The 17,835-nt window shown below is 39.5% G+C and overlaps 1 protein-coding gene across 1 annotated transcript in view; it reads right to left on the minus strand.

The window, feature by feature from the left end:
• Window positions 1-17,835, minus strand: part of LOC145978825 (clavesin-1-like) — a 170,052-nt gene that overhangs the window by 106,150 nt on the left and 46,067 nt on the right. Inside the window, exon 4 of the mRNA XM_083111695.1 lies at window positions 8,511-8,664. Coding sequence (XP_082967821.1) covers window positions 8,511-8,664 — 154 coding nt within the window. The remainder of the gene's footprint in view (window positions 1-8,510; window positions 8,665-17,835) is intronic.

Raw genomic sequence — 17,835 nt, forward strand, 5'->3', positions numbered from 1 at the left:
CGACTGCGAGGCCTTGAAAATATATAAATAACATACCGTAAAAAACTACACAAGAAAAAATCTCAGAATATATATATAAATAACATACCGTGAAAATAACACATAGAGCATCAACATGAAGCCCAAGGGTGTCGTGTACCAGATACCATACTCCAATCTAAAAAATCTAGGTGCCCTCGATGGGTTACTCACCAAGAAACAACGCGAGAAGAAACATTCTTGCTTGTCGAAAGGACACGGAATGAAATTGCTGCTCAGCACACCTCAATTGAAAAGATTGCAGCGTTCGCGGAAACAGCAAAAGATCGGAGGTTTCATATTCAGCATCCCGGCCATCCTGGCGGCATTGGGGGCCGTTGGAAGTTTGGCCGGCGGAAGTGCCGCCATCGCGAAAACCGTCATCGACTCAAAGAAGAACAAGGCGGAATTGGAAGAACAGAAACGTCACAACCTGGCCATGGAGAAGAAAAAGGGGAAGGGCGTGATGAAAAAGTTTAAAAAAAAGAAACAGAAGCACTCACCAACCGAGACATTGAATCTCTGATCGAACCGTTACAAATCAAACACTTCAGAGGGGTTTTCATGTCCGACTCGTTACCTTCAACCGTCAAAAGAAGAGAATGCGGCGTAGTCAACTTGGACGGTCAAGAAAATCCAGGCACGCATTGGATATGTTACCACAAAAATGATGACAAGGCATTCGTTTTCGATTCTTTCGGAGGTGTTCCACCTACAAATTTAATTCATTATCTGAAAACGAACAAAACCTCCATATACTACAACGACGAAGGCATTCAAAATTTCGGAGACGTGAACTGCGGTCATCTCTGCCTCTCCGTGCTCGCGTTTCTCTCTAAAATAAATAACCCTACGATCGAGGATTTCCAGAAAGCATTGTGGAACCTCAAACAGCATCACTAGGATGGGCGTGTTCCATCTCACGAGCGAATCTTCAATCTTGAAACTCACGCTGCACGACGACATCGTCTATCCTAAATCCGTGGCTCTGCGTGCATTCTACAGCATGTACCTCATACCCAATGTTACGCATCACAACAACAAAATTAGCGTCGGAAGCGAACACATCGTCGTCACGCCAGGACAATACAATCTTTCCACTTTGCAAGCTCAATTACCCAAAGGCACATACCTTTCTCAAAATTCGGTCACGCACAGAGTGGAAATCCTATCCGCGACGGAGACCGTGGACCTGGGCACCATGGGAGAACTTTTAGGTTTCGAGAACGACACCAAACTCGAAGCTGGTATCAAGCACGTGGCAACCAACATTCCTAAATTCTTGGCCATAGAGACTCTGAACGTACACTGTAACGTGGCCGAAGGTATGATCACGAAATCTTCGGACGGATTGTTAGGAAGTCACAAGCAGACGGGAATCATAGCCACTTTCAAACCAAGTTCCGAGTTCATGGAACCGATCATCTACACGCCCTCTTCGCCGATCTATTTTCCAGTATGTCGCAACCGCATAGACGACATAGAGTTGGTGGTGACGAACGAGAAAGGAGACGTGGTGGATTTCGCAGGTGCCACTACGACGGCCATCGTGGAGATCAACGTATAATAAATAACACACATAGTGAAAATGGAGCAAATCGAAAGTTACGAATTGCAATCTTTCCCTCCCAACCGTCGCACGTTCGCCAATCTGAACGAAGCGAACAGGGAGATCGAATACGACGTGGACGTAGGCGACGGGTTCGTTCATCCTCACAGAGCGGACCTCTACCTTCAATTCGACGTGGTGAAGAAGGAAAGCGGAGACGCGTTTCCCGCAGCAGCAAACTTGATACTCGTGGACAACTTCGTGCCTCACCTGTTCTCGCAGGTGGAGGTGAGGAAACACAACACCGTCATCGACAGAATAGATTATCCAGGCATCACGTCGACGGCGGTGGGAACGTTGAAATTATCCAAAACGGACGCAGCGTACTACCAGGCCGGGGGATTCGAAGCCGGGACCAAAATATCGACGAAAAGTCACACGGTGCTCTTTCCCATGCGTCTGCTGCCAGGATTCTTCTCCGATTACAAGGAGATCATGTGGAAGGGAGGACTGAGGATCACATTTCGAAGAGCGGCCAACGACAACGACGCACTAATGCGATACGCTACTTTGGGTCCGGACGGCACCACGCCGATAGCCAACACTCTACCCGAAGCAGCGAAATGCGTCATCCAAAGCATGGAATTGAGAATGCCGGTGGTGGAATACGAAACGAACTACGCCCTCAAGTACAAAGCGGAGATCTTGAAAAGTCCGCAGGTGCCGATTCACTTTCACGGTTACCAGTGCGTGCAGAAGATGGCGTCGGGAAGTCACATGGAATTCGACGTGACGACGCAGTTCAACAACATACAGTTCGACATGCCAGATTTCGTCGTAGTGCTCTTTCAGACCGGGAGGGACAAGAATCAGGAAAAAGATTCCAGCAAGTTCGACGACTGCAAGATCAAGAAAGTTTATCTGAAAAATGGACGCAACGAAGTGTTCCCGCGCGAGAATTACAACCTCGACGTGACCAAAAACGATTACCTCAAACTTTACGAAGCGTTCTCGGCTTACAAACGCGTGACCGAGGGAAGCGTGGACATGTACTACACGCCCAGCGAGTTCAAAGCACGGAGACCCATGACCGTCATCAACACATCTAAGAGAAAAAAGGTTGTGGTCAACGATCGAACCAACATCAAGGTCGTCTGCGAGTTCCACGATGCCTTGCCCGAGGATACCCTATGCAGTGTCATCCTGATTGCAGAGAAGTCCTTCGCCTACGACGTGAAGAACGAGAGGGTCACAGAGCAGTTTTAACAAGTTTTGTAACATCTTTTCTTGCACAATAAGAAATTTTTTGTACTAGCACAATCAGTTACAATGGCACAATACGAATTTCACTAGTTCAGATCAGTTACAAATGTCAATTTCATTAGCTATCAGCTACAATATTTTTTTTGCACTATAGCACGAGACAATCAGAAAATTTGCACAAAAAAAATTTGTTGTTGTTTTTACACGTGAAAATTAACAATAAATTTTTTTTTATCGTTTCAGATGCTGTAGAAACATCAAAAACACATACACACACACTAGAAAAAAAAAACATGCAACTTTATTTGTAACACACACATACATTCTCCATCTTCATCAAGAAAATATTATAATAAACATAATTATTTTTATCTATATCTCACAATAAAACTCTATATCCAAAAATATCACAACATCAAATAACACTAGAGTCGTTAGTACACGTTGCATGCATTACGGAGGTCCTCTGTAGGGTTTCATGGAAGTTTGGGGGAAAAAAAAAAACACGTGAAACTCTACAGAGGTGCGGTAATCTATAACCGCAGCCATTAGAAAACTTTTACATTTTTGGTTGGGCACCACGCACCCTGGCGAGGTTATAGGGGCCAGGCCTCCTAAAAACAACAATTATTATTTTGTTTGTTTGTTTGTGTTACAATACGCGCGCGCGCGCGTGTGTGTGTGTGTGCGTGTGCGTGTGTGTGTGTGTGCGTGTGTGTGGCACATCGTTCCCCCGAGAGAGAGAGGTTTACGAAGATCACAATATATAAACATTTGGTCCCGGACTTGGAAAATTACAATAAGGTGCACTCATCTTTCAAAAAATAAGAGAATAAGAGAATAAGAGAATAAGAGAATGAGAGGATGAGAGAATAAGAGCGCGCGCGTGTGTATATGCCACATCGTTCCCCCGAGAGAGAGGTTTACGAAGGTCACTATATATAAACATTTTGGTCCCCTTGATTCCAGCACTCCAACTTCATCTCTAATGTTGACGACAATGTTTTAAAAATAGAGAGGAAGAAAAAATAAGAGGATGAAAAAATGAGAGGATGAGAGGATGAGAGGATGAGAAGATGAGAGGTTTACAAAAGTCACGATCTACAAACATTTGGTCCTTGAAGGATGAGAGGATGAGAAGATGAGAGGATGAGAAGATGAGAGGTTTACAAAGGTCACGATCTACAAACATTTGGAGGATGAGAGGATGAGAGGATGAGAGGATGAGAAGATGAGAGGTTTACAAAGGTCACGATCTACAAACATTTGGAGGATGAGAGGATGAGAGGATGAGAGAATGAGAGGATGAGAGGATGAGAGGTTTACAAAAATCACGATCTACAAACATTTGGTCCTTGAAGGATGAGAGGATGAGAAGATGAGAGGATGAGAGGATGAGAGGATGAGAGGATGAGAAGATGAGAAGATGAGAGGATGAGAGGATGAAAGGATGAGAGGATGAGAGGATGAGAGAATGAGAGGTTTGTTTTTTGCGTCACAATACGGAAAATAATAAGAGGTATACGCGCGCGCGCGTGTGTATATGCCACATCCTTCCCCCAAGAGAGAGGTTTACAAAGGTCACGATCTACAAACATTTTGGAGGATGAGAGGATGAGAAGATGAGAGGATGAGAGGATGAGAAAATGAGAGGATGAGAGGATGAGAGGATGAGAGGATGAGAGGATGAGAGCTCATCTTTTACTCATCACGGCTTTTTTGCGCCGTGAAACATCGTCAGCGCAATAAATGAGGCGCGGAACGAGGAGAGAAAGTGAGTTTTTGAGGTTTTTGTGGTCGTTTGGTCAAAAAATCAAAAAAGCGGTCAAAGGTACATTTACTATCTACTGATACTTTCAAAAATCAGGGCACTCACTGGTTCTGTCATTACAAACAAGCCATCACTATTTTTGTTTTTTATTCTTTCGGCGGCATACCACCAACAGGTTTAGTCAGTTATCTCAATACTCCTAATCTCTATTATAGTGACGAGCGTATCCAGGGTTTCGAGCATGTAAATTGTGGCAACCTATATGTCTTTATGCTAGCCTTCCTATCTCGAATAAATATCCCACCAATCGAAGATTTACAGCTCTGTGGCGTCTAAAGCATCATGGGAGTGTTCCATCTCACCAGCGAGACTTCGGTATTGAAACTCAGCTTACACGATGATATTATCTATCCTAAATCCATAGCTCTTAGCGCTTCTACAGTATATATCTTATTCCCAATATCACAGAATACAATAATACGGTCGCAGTAGGCAATGAAATTGTTATGACTCCTGGTCAGTATTATCCATCTGTATTACAAACTCAACTGCCGAAAGGAGTGTTCCCATCACAAAACTCCATTGCACAAAGAGTGGAATTGGCTTCCGCAAATGAAACAGTGGATCTGGGCACACTGGGTAAGCTGCTGGGTTTCGAGAACAACACCCGGCATCAAACATATAGATGGCAATATACCAAAATTCTTGGCCATAGAGACTCTTAATATCCATTTTAATGTAGCAAAAAGGATGATTACCAATTCCGATGGCGACATAGGCAGTCACAAACAAACTGTAATCATAGCGACATTCAAACCGAATTCCAAGTTCATGGAGCCTATCGTCTACACACCCTTGCCACCGATCTATGTTCCAGTATGCCACAATCGCATAGACCATATAGAGTTGGTGGTAACCAATGAAAAGGGAGAAGTGGTTAATTATGCTGTAGCTTCCACAACAGCAGTCATAGAAATTAATATATAAAATAACTATTAACATGGAGCAGTCTTGCAGTTTTTCCCTTCCAATCGTCGCACTTTTTCCAATCTCAACCAGTCAAATCGGGAGATCGAATTCGATGTGTACGTCCGTGACAGATTCGTGTACCCTCACAGAGCCGATCTGTATATCAAATTTGGAAGTGGTGAAAAATGAGAACAGTGAGGCTCCCCCCCCCCCTTCCCCCGGTGGAAACTTAAAACTAGTAGATAATTTTGTGCCACACTTGCCAAACGACCAGGAAAAAGATTCGAGCAAAATTTGACAATTGCAAGATCAAACATATTTATCTCAAAAATGGGCGCAAATAATCTTGACATAGCACAGGACGATTATCTCAAATTATATGAAGCATATACCACATACCAAATAGTGACTAAGGGAAGCATAAATGTCTACTACAGTCCCAGCGAATTTATGGCACACAGACCTACGTTTGTCATTAACACATCGAAAAGATAACAGATGGTGGTCAATGATAGAACTAATATGAAGATTGTGTGCGAATTCCATGATCCTCTGTCCGACAACACTTTGTGTAGTGTTATTCTTACCGTAGAGAAGATTTTTGTATATGTTGTGAAAAACGAGCGAGTCACAGAACCATTTTAATACACACTCCAGTTGCTTAATTTACTAGGCCACAACACTGCTGTCTGTAAACAATTTTATTATAGACAGGATTTCCTCTCCTGGAATCAAACTAGGAGCCCTTAATTTACTAAACAACACTAGCACTGTAAAGAAAAACTTCACTAAGCTAATAATTTAGACAAACACTATATTTGCTTAAGCAACAGAATTCTTACTGCGTTATCTCGGCCAACTATTTATATACCATGCAATATATCATGACGCAAGACGACGCATTGTGACGCAGTAAGATGTAATATGACGTAAGATAACAAAATATGACGAACAATAACGTAGTTGCACGCATCATGACGCACCACGACGCATGTGACGCACTATGACGTATTTTGACACACTATTACGAAAATAAGCACTGGAAGAGGGCAGGAAATCGGCAAAAATTCTGATCACTGGGAGAAATTTGGTATCAAAGCAGCAGTTGGAGGCCTTGAGGTAGCTGTGGCACATTTGGAAAACCTGGGTTCATCTGGACGACCGAAGATCGACGACTGGAGAGACTGCTTCCTAATGATGGAGTAGACGTTGCAGACAGAGTGGGGAGAGAGAGAGGGGGGTTATGGTCGTTATGGGTCGACAGTAAGCATCATTGGGGATATTTCAAGAAACAGGTAGAGGCTGATCAGCAAAGACCTATGAGAAGATGTCCTGGGGCACAAGACACCTGTACTATTGCTACTACTTTTGATACCGTCTACATAGGTACAATTCACCTATCTAACTAATTGTGTACACTTTTGTAGCAATGCACCACAACTAACTGATCAATACCTCACCTTGTAGCTGCGTCATAGTATATCACCCCATCAATGTCCCTGCAATAACGTGGACACAAAATGTCAAAACAGAGAGATAAATAATAGATAATTACAACTTTTCTACGAACAAACTATTGTTGTGATAAATCTCTCTTCTATTATTAATAGCATAGCATATGAGCCAGTGTCGCAGTACGATTAATATAGCTGCCAGGCTTCGTGCAGCCAAGGTTAATATGGTTGGCGACCAGTTGGTTGGCCTAGTTTTTCCAGTCAATATATTAAGTGTCTCTAGTTACACCGAGCTGAATAAACTGTTTTAGTAAGGGTAATAACTATTCCCCTGTCAAAATAGTATTCTAATGTTATGTCAGGAGAAAAATTTATTTTTAATTTTACTTCGCATTTTGTGCATCTTCATCCCAACGATGAAGATGAGTAATAAAATCATGAAATTGATAAATAGACATTTACAAACAACCATGCCCGATCAAAATTCGAACCCAGTACCCCAGGAATTGTAGCATGCTACGACGCCAAGAGATCCCGTTCCGAATCTGATTTAGGATAGGTTTTCATATGAATATCTAATAACGCAAAATACAGCAGTTAAAAAAAGAAGATTAATGTATATGCATTTCACTATAGAATAGTTTTATTAATAACTTCTGACTTGGTTTATTTATCATTTGCAAAAATAATAAGTGATGATAAGATTAAATTGATGAAGGGTCAATCACAAAGAATGCCCAGGCCAGGATTCAAACCGGAGACATCTTGCGTCGTGGCACGCTGTTCTAACTACTCCGCAACAAAAATCGGCTAATATTTCATTTATTAATAATATTACGTCCAGTAGTAATATTCTTCCCTTTGCATTAACTAAGGCACAAAAATTATCATTGGGCCAGGTCATACCAAGCTGCTGTGTTATTGATCAACACATTAAGTGCTCAGCAATCACAGTATAAGCACAAAATTGTTTCACTGCTAAATCCAACAGCTTAATTTAAATCATCCTACAAGGTCTAAAATCTTAGTGTGAGAATGATTAGCATAAGATTAAGCAATTTGTTACACTTATATATTAGCTAAATCCACCAGAAGATATGGAAATATAGCTTAATTTTAGTTAAAAATAGGTCCTACTATTACTGGCCCCCTCTAGTACTATGATCGTGTTCAATTCTCTATATCCTACTACTAAGCTTGTATTGCATGCACGTTTCATTTCAGTAATCAAATAGAGGAAAGCGAACATCTGCATTATGTGACCAGGGAATCATGAAACCTTACCAGGCAGGGAACGTTTCATCATGTATAAACTTAATCACTAACAAATGCTCTCTTCTGGGAGTTACACAACTAGGGTAGTAATTTTTGTTCACCAGTATTTACGAGGAGCTACCATTACATTGATTTTTTATGTATATTTATTACTTTTAAGTAAACATATTATTACTAAATATAAATAATTATTAGTTTGTTTATCACTTACCAGCTTTTATGATAATAATTGTCCTCCCTAGAGAATCCTTCTGCATCAAAACTTTGAATGTTTCCCAATCGTAGTAGAATTCTTTATTTTCAGACACTGGTTGGGGCTCGAAGTAACCCGAATGTTCCGCCTTGAATTCATAGAACCTCTTTAACTGCAAACAGTATTTTTTTTAAAAAATTGCAACATCATCATCGTTATTATCTTCTAAACATAAAATTAAATTACACGTAAAATTAAAGGATATAATTTTGAGCTTTGGTTTACTTGAGGAATTAATTCATGAGTTAATCCTTGGGCATAAAGTTACTAGTCATACCTATCAGGAAATTTGGAAGCACTTCTTGCAAAACATAATTGGAGCTTTAGGTTTGGATTCATAAATAATATGGGGAACTTTGGATAATATGGGTGAGATGGGGTTGGTGGGGTTTGTGGGTGTGTATGAGCGGCGTAGTCCTAATTGTGAACAGTATTAGTTGCTAACAGAACAGTCATAATTACGAACATTTGCTGCTTAAACAGGATTAACCTCGTAGGGCAGTGTCGTAGTTGCGAACACAATTTCTGCATTTGGATCTAAAGCTTTCTCTTCCACTTCCAGTGTATTTTTAACGATTTTTTTCAGAGACTTTGAGACTGGTCAGTGCCTTGTTGGAACATAGATAAGTCGACATGATTAAAGTCGTTGCCGAAGTATAAATAATTTAATAATAAAAGTGTGGCCTATTTTCTATATACGACTACATACTGCACACTTCTTAACTGAAAAGAGCTTCGTCATTTAATGATATAACTATTAATTTAAAATTCAAATTTCAAAAAATATAACACTTTACTTAAAACTTTATGTATACAATGAATCCCCTAATGCCTGTTAGTGCTCCTCGCCACTATTCCGTAAAAAAATAAAATTAAAATTATTAATCATCCGTTCTACAACTTTGAGATTTATTTCCATCATAAGAATCATGACATTAGACTTTTCTGTCTCGGTTTTTAAGCTTAGATTGGATTTTTGATTCATTGAATTGTTGTTTTAAATCCACTTTATCCAGAAGAAGGCTAATCGGGACTATACATACAGTTTAAAGTGAAATCCGAACCACTATGTGCCTCAACCGGGTTACAAGGCGGCGACGATACCACTGCACCATCAAGGAGGCCCTACTCTCTTGGATGTGATCTACCTAGATCACTGTTGATTTTGTGGTTGCATTCCTAAACCGCATCATAAATCCGGTGCCTCCTTTTGAAGCAGTTCCACATCTCTTTTGGCACTGAGTGGTTTTCAAGACATTAAAACACGGACGTTCGATAGACTGAAATGGTGAATTGACTATAGAAAGCTTTTAGTCCAGGCAATTACACTTTGACCTGGGCAAAATTGCTTCAGAAGGATTTTAAACAGTTTCTAGCACAGAAATCATTGCTGAATAACATATCCAACATCAGACATAAACTAACAACGATAAACCCCCAAAACGGATTTCAAAATGCGGATTAACTGTTTTCTACTAATGTAAAAAATAAAGTAATTTACACATTTTAGAGAGAGATAATGCTTTTATTTACATTTAATGATACACACCTTCCCTGTCTAATTTTATGACAAAATGCTTTCCCGTTTTGTATATTTTTTTCTGTGCTTGCGTAGTAATATTTTTAAGTAGCTACTGCTTCAGCACAATTTTCAATTTCAATGGTCTTTATTCTTGGGCGAGGTTCAGCAAATGCTGATCTACCACCTAACCCGACAAAGAAAGATGTAGCACAGTACCTAGGTACAATTATTATACATGAAGATTATAAGACACTACATAAGTAAAATAACATAAACGAAACTATAAAAAAAAACTACTGCTACACAAAGAAAATCACAAAAAGAAAAGAGATGACAAAATATATACAGTGCGTGTGTGCTAATAAATGAAAAGATAATAATATACATGTATTATTACTTGGTTTCGGTCCAGTTTTTTTTCATATTTTTTTCAACAATTCACAGGAAACTGTTTTCAATCATATGAGGTCTTACTTTGCTTCTACTCATCAATCAGTGAATCATATACTGCCCTACGAAAGTGTTTGTAGTTCAGCTGTTTTATTTCGTTCGGGATTGCATTCCAGATTTTAGGTGCCATGTAACTGAATGAAGATTGCGAAACAGAAGTTCTGCAGCGAGGTATATGGAGATTAGCGGCGCTTCTGGTGGAGTAAGAGTGCGTTTCACTCCTTGCTTTAAGCCTCGGCTGGATGTTGAAAGAAAACCAAATTTCTAGGGTGTCGTTAGTTCCGTCCTAACAACAGTACCAAGGGAACACGAGGGAGGCGCTGACGTCGCTTTCAAGAAATTCTCCTTCTTCCCAGCCACAAACCTTCCCATATTCTTACCATCGTTACCTCGCTGCTTTTACGATCTTGCAGGGAGGGGGAGAATGGAATGGTCGTACCCACTGGCCATTGACAGATGTTCCGGAACCCTGAAGAATAACTGTTTTCCTTTCCTTAGTTGAAAAAAAGCTTACACATCGTCCTTTGAGATCACCAGCCTATGCACTGTGAAGCTGCATGTTTCTTTTTGTTTCCGTCGGTACATTCATTAAGTTACAGTAAAATGGCCAACTAACATAGATTATGTAGTAAAATACGAAGGGGCGAGGTGTAGGGGCCCCACAATGTGCTCTTGATTTTTTTATATAATCGCAGAAATTCCACAGATAGTGTCGCTTATAAAAAAAATAGATTTACGAAACAGAAATCTGGTTCCCAGTAACATCATATACGAAGTCTGCGATAACAAGCAGTGACGTATTATCTCAGCCAGAGGGGCCCCGGTAACTTGTCATATGGGCCCCCCTCCGAAATGCAGAATTAACTTACTTGCTCGCAGATGTCAATCGATAGGAAAATATCCCTCATCTCATACCTTTGTATCTACGCAGTTTGTCGTAAACGTAGTGTAGCGTGTCAATTGTCTACAGTTAGGAATCCAGTAGAAATATTCAGTTGCTCAACCAGTCGATCCTTATTTTACAACAAACATCAAAATTGTTAATTCGTAACCTTTTAGTTTTACACGTGATATTTAAAATGTAACTTCCCACCAAATATTTTCAAGGAGGGGCCCAATTCTTTTCATATTGAAATAAGAGCTGAAATGAATTTCCCACATTGTCTACACTTGTTTTACTTCAAAGGGGCTGAAAACCTCAGTTAAAGGTGGGACCCATAGTAAATTATCCCTTTGCTGTAAAGACCATTATTCCATCCTCTGCCACGCAGGGTATACAACTTATGAGTTGAATGTGACCATTATTTTGTGTAATTTTGTAAGTTCATATTTCTTACAATTTGGCATTTTGTGGACATTTCTGTCGAACTAGTTCTTATTTTCTAATGTGTTACGATTTTGTTATCTGCAGTGTTCGAAAGGAAAATTCCTAGCTGCAAATTTCCTTGTTCGCGTTGGGGATAGAAGGAAGGATCCTTGTGTGGAGCAACTTGAAGATAATGAAGTAGATGAAGGAGAATGATTATGCAAATTCGAGCACTGATGGTCTATTAATAAAAAGGTTCTTGTTTCATGAAAAAGTCTTTAAGAAAGTATGATCACTGGTCTATCGAAAAAAGAATGGCAGCGTTAAAATTATGAATAATGATGTTGAGGTCTACTAACCTGTGGCAACCTTATTTTATTTTGGGATGGGCTCAGTCCTTCGAAGCTGCATTTCATTGAGTGATAAATTTTCAGTGAATAGAGTTCCTTCGCAGCTTTATTATCTATCACTCAAAGACTAGAGTCCGCAGTTATTTCTTCGTAGCAGATGGAAATTTACCTTGTGATAGGTTACTACCGACAATCTAGATGTCCGGTTCAACCCCCATTACTGAAGGATAAGTTTGTTGCTTGAGTATATTAGGGCTACTCACTCAGTATTAGAAGGCTAATATGAGCGACTCTTACGTTGAATCTTGGCCTGGAGGAACCAGGGGCTGAAGGCACATTCACCTCAAAGTCCGAAAGAGGAGTGTTTACTATTTTTTTACAATTCCACCAAAACAGTATTTTTTAATATCTGTGTAATATATGTAACTTCATAAAAAATATTTCAAGCAAAAATACAAAGCATCACGAACAAAATATTTGGCAGCTGGAAGCTTCCCCCTCCTCCAAAAGTGATTCCTGGCTGTGTCGCTGCGTTGAAGTAGAGAAAATATTTCCAGATTCTTCTTCCAGTTATTTTTCAGAGATTCAGCCCATCCTGATTTAGTTTCAAGAAAGTACTACAGTGATATAAGTCGATAACAAAAAAATGGGAAGGCATAATATTTGAGGTAAAAGTTAATTTCTTGTACAACGAAGGGGGGAGGGCAGCTAACTATTGTACTTCCGTCCCACTCTGGCATCATATTTTTTTTTGGCACTAATGGGGCCCCTCAATATTTTACTTGCAGGTGGGCCCAAATATCTGCGCTACGCCACTGAGTGGCTCGGATCCCACTTTAAACTATACGTCCAGTCCCGATTTGCCTTTCTGTGAATATAATTGGTCTTAAAACAAGTTTAACAAACAAACGTTTTGCTATCAGTTCACAATTATGATTAGCTGTGCTCTAATAGTTGGTGATATTGATAAGTGTCCAAAATGGATAGATGCACGTAAAGAGTGAGGTATTTGCAAAATTTCCTGCAACTACTCTTGAAGCATCGATATATTATAAATTGTACATATATAGTCTCCCCACAATAACCAAATGTTAGCAAGTAGATGGAGCACTTCCCCTTCCCGTTAAAATACCATTCTGTACATAACCCCCGAACTCGGGATCTCTATTACTCAATATTAGTCTGTTCGATACCCGTTGTAGGCACATGGCACAGTGGTTCGGATCCCACTTTAAACTGTAGGTCCAGTCTCGATTAGCCTTCCTGTGCATAAAGTGGACTTAAAACAACAAATCAATCAATCAAGATTAGTCAAAAGCAGGTACGTATCAAGAAATATATTTCGGGGGGGGGGGGTGTCCGAACCAAGTCTCAGAAATAATATTAGTAATAATATAAATGATTAAATTAAAGTATTCACATTAGATTAATGACATTAATTAAATATGTAAATTAATGTATTATTATTATTATTACTTGAATAGGCAAAAAGACGGTGTAGAAACAGGGATATAACAAAACGTATTCTTTATTTAGGTGTAGTTAATATCGCAAAAAAATGAAATGGGGAAATAAATGTCAAATAGATCAAGGATCGAATATTTATTGAATAACAAAAAAGAAGGTTGGATCCAGTAGACGAAAAGTAAATTTCTTGGTTAGTTCCATAAATCTTCTTTGACACTGGCCTTAACAACCGTATGTTCCCAATATAATCGTTGCCTTCCAATAAGTTCGGCAGAAATAAATAACCTTCGATTATACAACAAGTACTAAAAACGTATATTTTTATTATTTAATTTCAGTACTTGTGTACGATGAATTAGAGATTATAATTATATTTTCCTATATATTTTGTTTTGGGGGGCTGAACTTGTGAACTTGGATCGTGCATAAACAGTGGCGCAGGAACATTTTTCATCTGTAAGGTACAAAATTCGTCCTCAATATTATATATATATATATATATATATATATATATATATATATATATATATATAAAACGGAAAATCAGAGTTTTGTCATTTGAAAGTAGCGAATTTCTAATAATTTTAATGCAGGGTGACATTTGAAGGGACAATAGGAAGGATTTTCCCCCGTCAGTGGCGTGGCGTGGGATTTTTAAAAGTGTTACCGGTTATCAGTAGGACATTTAAGGGAGACTTGGGCGCCTCCCCACCTCATGCCCCCCCCCCCCAATGTCTTCCAAGTAGTTCATATAATATTAATCTGGTACGTCTGCAATTCATCAATTTCATCATATCATCACTCATCCCCATCTTCGCAAATTAGCCAAAAGTGGCACAAGGAAAGCAAAATCAATCAAATCAAATCAAAAAAGTTCTATGATGCTGTCATAAAGTGAAGTCTTTCATTTGAATTTGAATTTTTGGGTGCGTCATGGTCATGGTCCATGTTATCCACACCTGAATTCCACACGTTTTTTTTTTTCACCCGAAAATTGAGTACATGGCCAAAAAAAGAGTTTCGACAACTGCGCACATCCACATAACCATGGATAGTCGTTATACCACGAAACATTGAAATGTCGGTCATATCCAGCAGACGAGTTGGTTTTTAAATCGTTCAAAATAGGCTTTGGCCTCCCTTTCACCACAATTTCGATTTTTTCTGCAAAATAACGAACCGGAAGATTGCTTCAAAATATCTTCTATCGCACGATTACACACACTGTTCAGATAGGATGAACCCGCCACCTCGGAACTCGAAGCAAGCTCCATTAATTAATTGACAATGCCCGAAAACAACATAAAGACGAAAGACACCACTCACAAAACTCGCACTGCACAGTCCCTCCCACAAACCGTTGTTTACTTTTGTAACACGTGAAGCACCCTTCTTGCCCCTTCCCCTTTTAGCATCGGCGCTTCCCCAATATTTCCTTCGGAACCTGCAAGAAGTGCAGTTCTACTACTGGTGCCATCTTAGTTCATTTGAAACCAGATTTGCCCAAATCGCGAAACTTTTCGTTTCAAATAAGACGTATGTAGAGTGATGTAGTCTTCATCTGTTTCCTAACTACTCCCACTCCCATGTTTCGCTAAATCCACTGAAATCTCATTTCTGACACCACTACTATTTCGTATATTTTACGTCCTTTGCTACCTTTAAGGCTTTCGCTTTATAGGATAATCGTGACGATGAGGATGCATGGTGAATTATTGAAATAAAATTATTATTTCTTTGTGTATGTAATTAATAATTTTTATAATTATGTAAGTAAAATAATAACAACGAACATTGAATAACCATTTCTTGCTTAGGATTCGAACCTGGGACACCTGACACTTCAGAGCGTGCTAAGATAACAATCGGGAAATTATGCTTGTAAGTAATGTTTTCACCAAAAAACAGTTCTACCATCTCAAGAACATTGCTTCAATCCGAAATTATTTAATTCCTGCGACAACGTATGTCAATCTCAATTGGACCTTTCAACAATTATCAGAAATTTCTGTAACCGAAATAATATTATATGTGTGAAATATAGAATTTTAGGTTGACATTTTTAGAAGGACAGCGGACCCCTTGATCATACCCATCCCTCTCCTCTCCTTCTCGCCCATGATGTCGAAGAAGGACAAAGAGGACTTTCGTAATTGCTGATATTTAGAGTAAATACAAAATATCACTTGGTAGTTTGCTTTTCCCCCAGTGTGATTTGATTTTTTAAAATTTTGATTTGGCAATTTAAGTCCACTTCATGCACAGTAATGCTAATCGGGACAGTTTAAAATTTGGATCCGAACCACTTGTGCCTCCACCGGGTATCGAACCCGGAATCCCTTGATTATAAGGCTGCAACGCTACCACTGCGCCATCGTTCCCCAGTCTGACTGGACACCTTCAGAGTAAGATAGACCCGATTAGGCGACTTAGCTCTTTTCTGTCAATTGAATATGGCAACACTGATCTGTATCCGGTAAGGATCACCGGCAACTGCGGCGGCTAAACAGTCATGGCAATAACCCGCCTCCTCCTCCCGCCGTAACAGTCTTTGCCGCGACGGAAAGTCTTCCTTGCGTGGGCTCAGAGCCCTTTCCTCATGTTGCCTGAGGAGGGTACCGGATCAGTCCTCCTCTTCGCTTTTGCCGGTGTCAGAAAAAATGTCAGTCTGCAATGTTTACTTTACGACAATATTAGCAGTTTATGTACGTAATAATATTTTAAGACAGGTTCTTCAATTCTTTATATTTTGGTGTTACCTGCGGTAACAGCGGCTACATGCACGCCACGCCTCTGCCCCCCGTCTTGTTTTGAAACATCAAATTTCTAGTTATGAGTGACACATCTCAACCTGGGATCATTATTTTGAACCCACTTGTAAACTATATCGTACTTATGGTTTTCCATTTGGATTCATTTAAGTTTACCACACCATAGCTACATACAAAAAAATCTCGTTATGTAATTTATGGTGACTGTGTACAGTGACACCAATTTATACGGGTCTGTGGGACCCGAGTCCACCCAATAATTTATGTGATTTGTGAATTCAAATTTTTGAGCCCACCCAGTGTTTTTTTTTTTTAAATTGGCACCCCTGACTGTCTCTTTTAAATGCCATGTATTCGGTATTTTTTCAGACTTCTGGTGATTCACAAGTATTCTTGTATCGAACACTAAAACTGGGCGGTGTATCTGACGTATGTTGAGTTGCTTGGTCATTTAATCTTCTTCGAGAGCTTTTTGAGATCTGTAGTATTTTGTTGTGTTTTATAAAAATAAGTCGAGGTGGTCCCCGATCTAGGAAAACCATACGTTTGAAAGCATTGTTTTCAATCTTCGTTGCACAGTATGAATGGCCGCTTTGAAGACAGGTTTATTTTTTAATATAGTCCTATTAAATGCACACACATGGCATTTAGATGATTAAGAACGTGTGTTTTATGGAAACATGTCATGTCAGCCAAAACACATTTTCACCTCACTCAAGTATTATGTGAATTCAATTGAAATTGTACCAATATCTACAACTGAATGTGAATGCGGGTTCCGTGCCATGAATCTAACCTTTACTGAACAGAGGGAGATTAAATATTTGGTTAAATGATAGAATACATTGCCGTAAATCAATTTCAGTGTTGGTGTTTTATTTTCATTTGGTATGAGCTCAAAATTTTAAACCTTCGTTTTAAAAGTAATTCAAACACAAAAATTGTTATTGGGGGCCATTTTGAGTTTTTTCGACTTTATTACTACCTTCATTTGAATATTTTATTTTCTAAAAATTTCGGGGGGGGCTGTAGATCCTTCAGCACCCCCTCTGCGTATGCATGCCAGTGCCCTCTGGATCTCCCTCCCCTAAATAGTCCTCGCCTCAAAAGTGACAGAAAAGCCAAGGTGAATTCCTTTTTCTAATCTCTAATTCTCCGAAACTATTCTTTTTCGAATGAGAAAATAGATTAAAGTTGATTTGAAAAAAAGAAAGTATTGAAGGACAATAACAGGGAAGTTTTCCCTTTGTAAAGTCGGCTGGGCGTCTCACTGGCCTGCAGGAGACTAAGATTAGATTCCTGGGCGTGTTTTGTAAGGTCGGATTTTTGCGGCCTTCTCTCTGCATAAAACGGCTCTGGGGTTCACTCATTCTCAAATAAATAGGTACCAGTGGAGGACGACACTTCTAGGGGCGGG

This window comes from Lepisma saccharinum, chromosome 25 (genome assembly GCF_977018435.1).
Source record: "Lepisma saccharinum chromosome 25, izLepSacc3.1, whole genome shotgun sequence".
NCBI classification, from domain to species: domain Eukaryota; kingdom Metazoa; phylum Arthropoda; class Insecta; order Zygentoma; family Lepismatidae; genus Lepisma; species Lepisma saccharinum.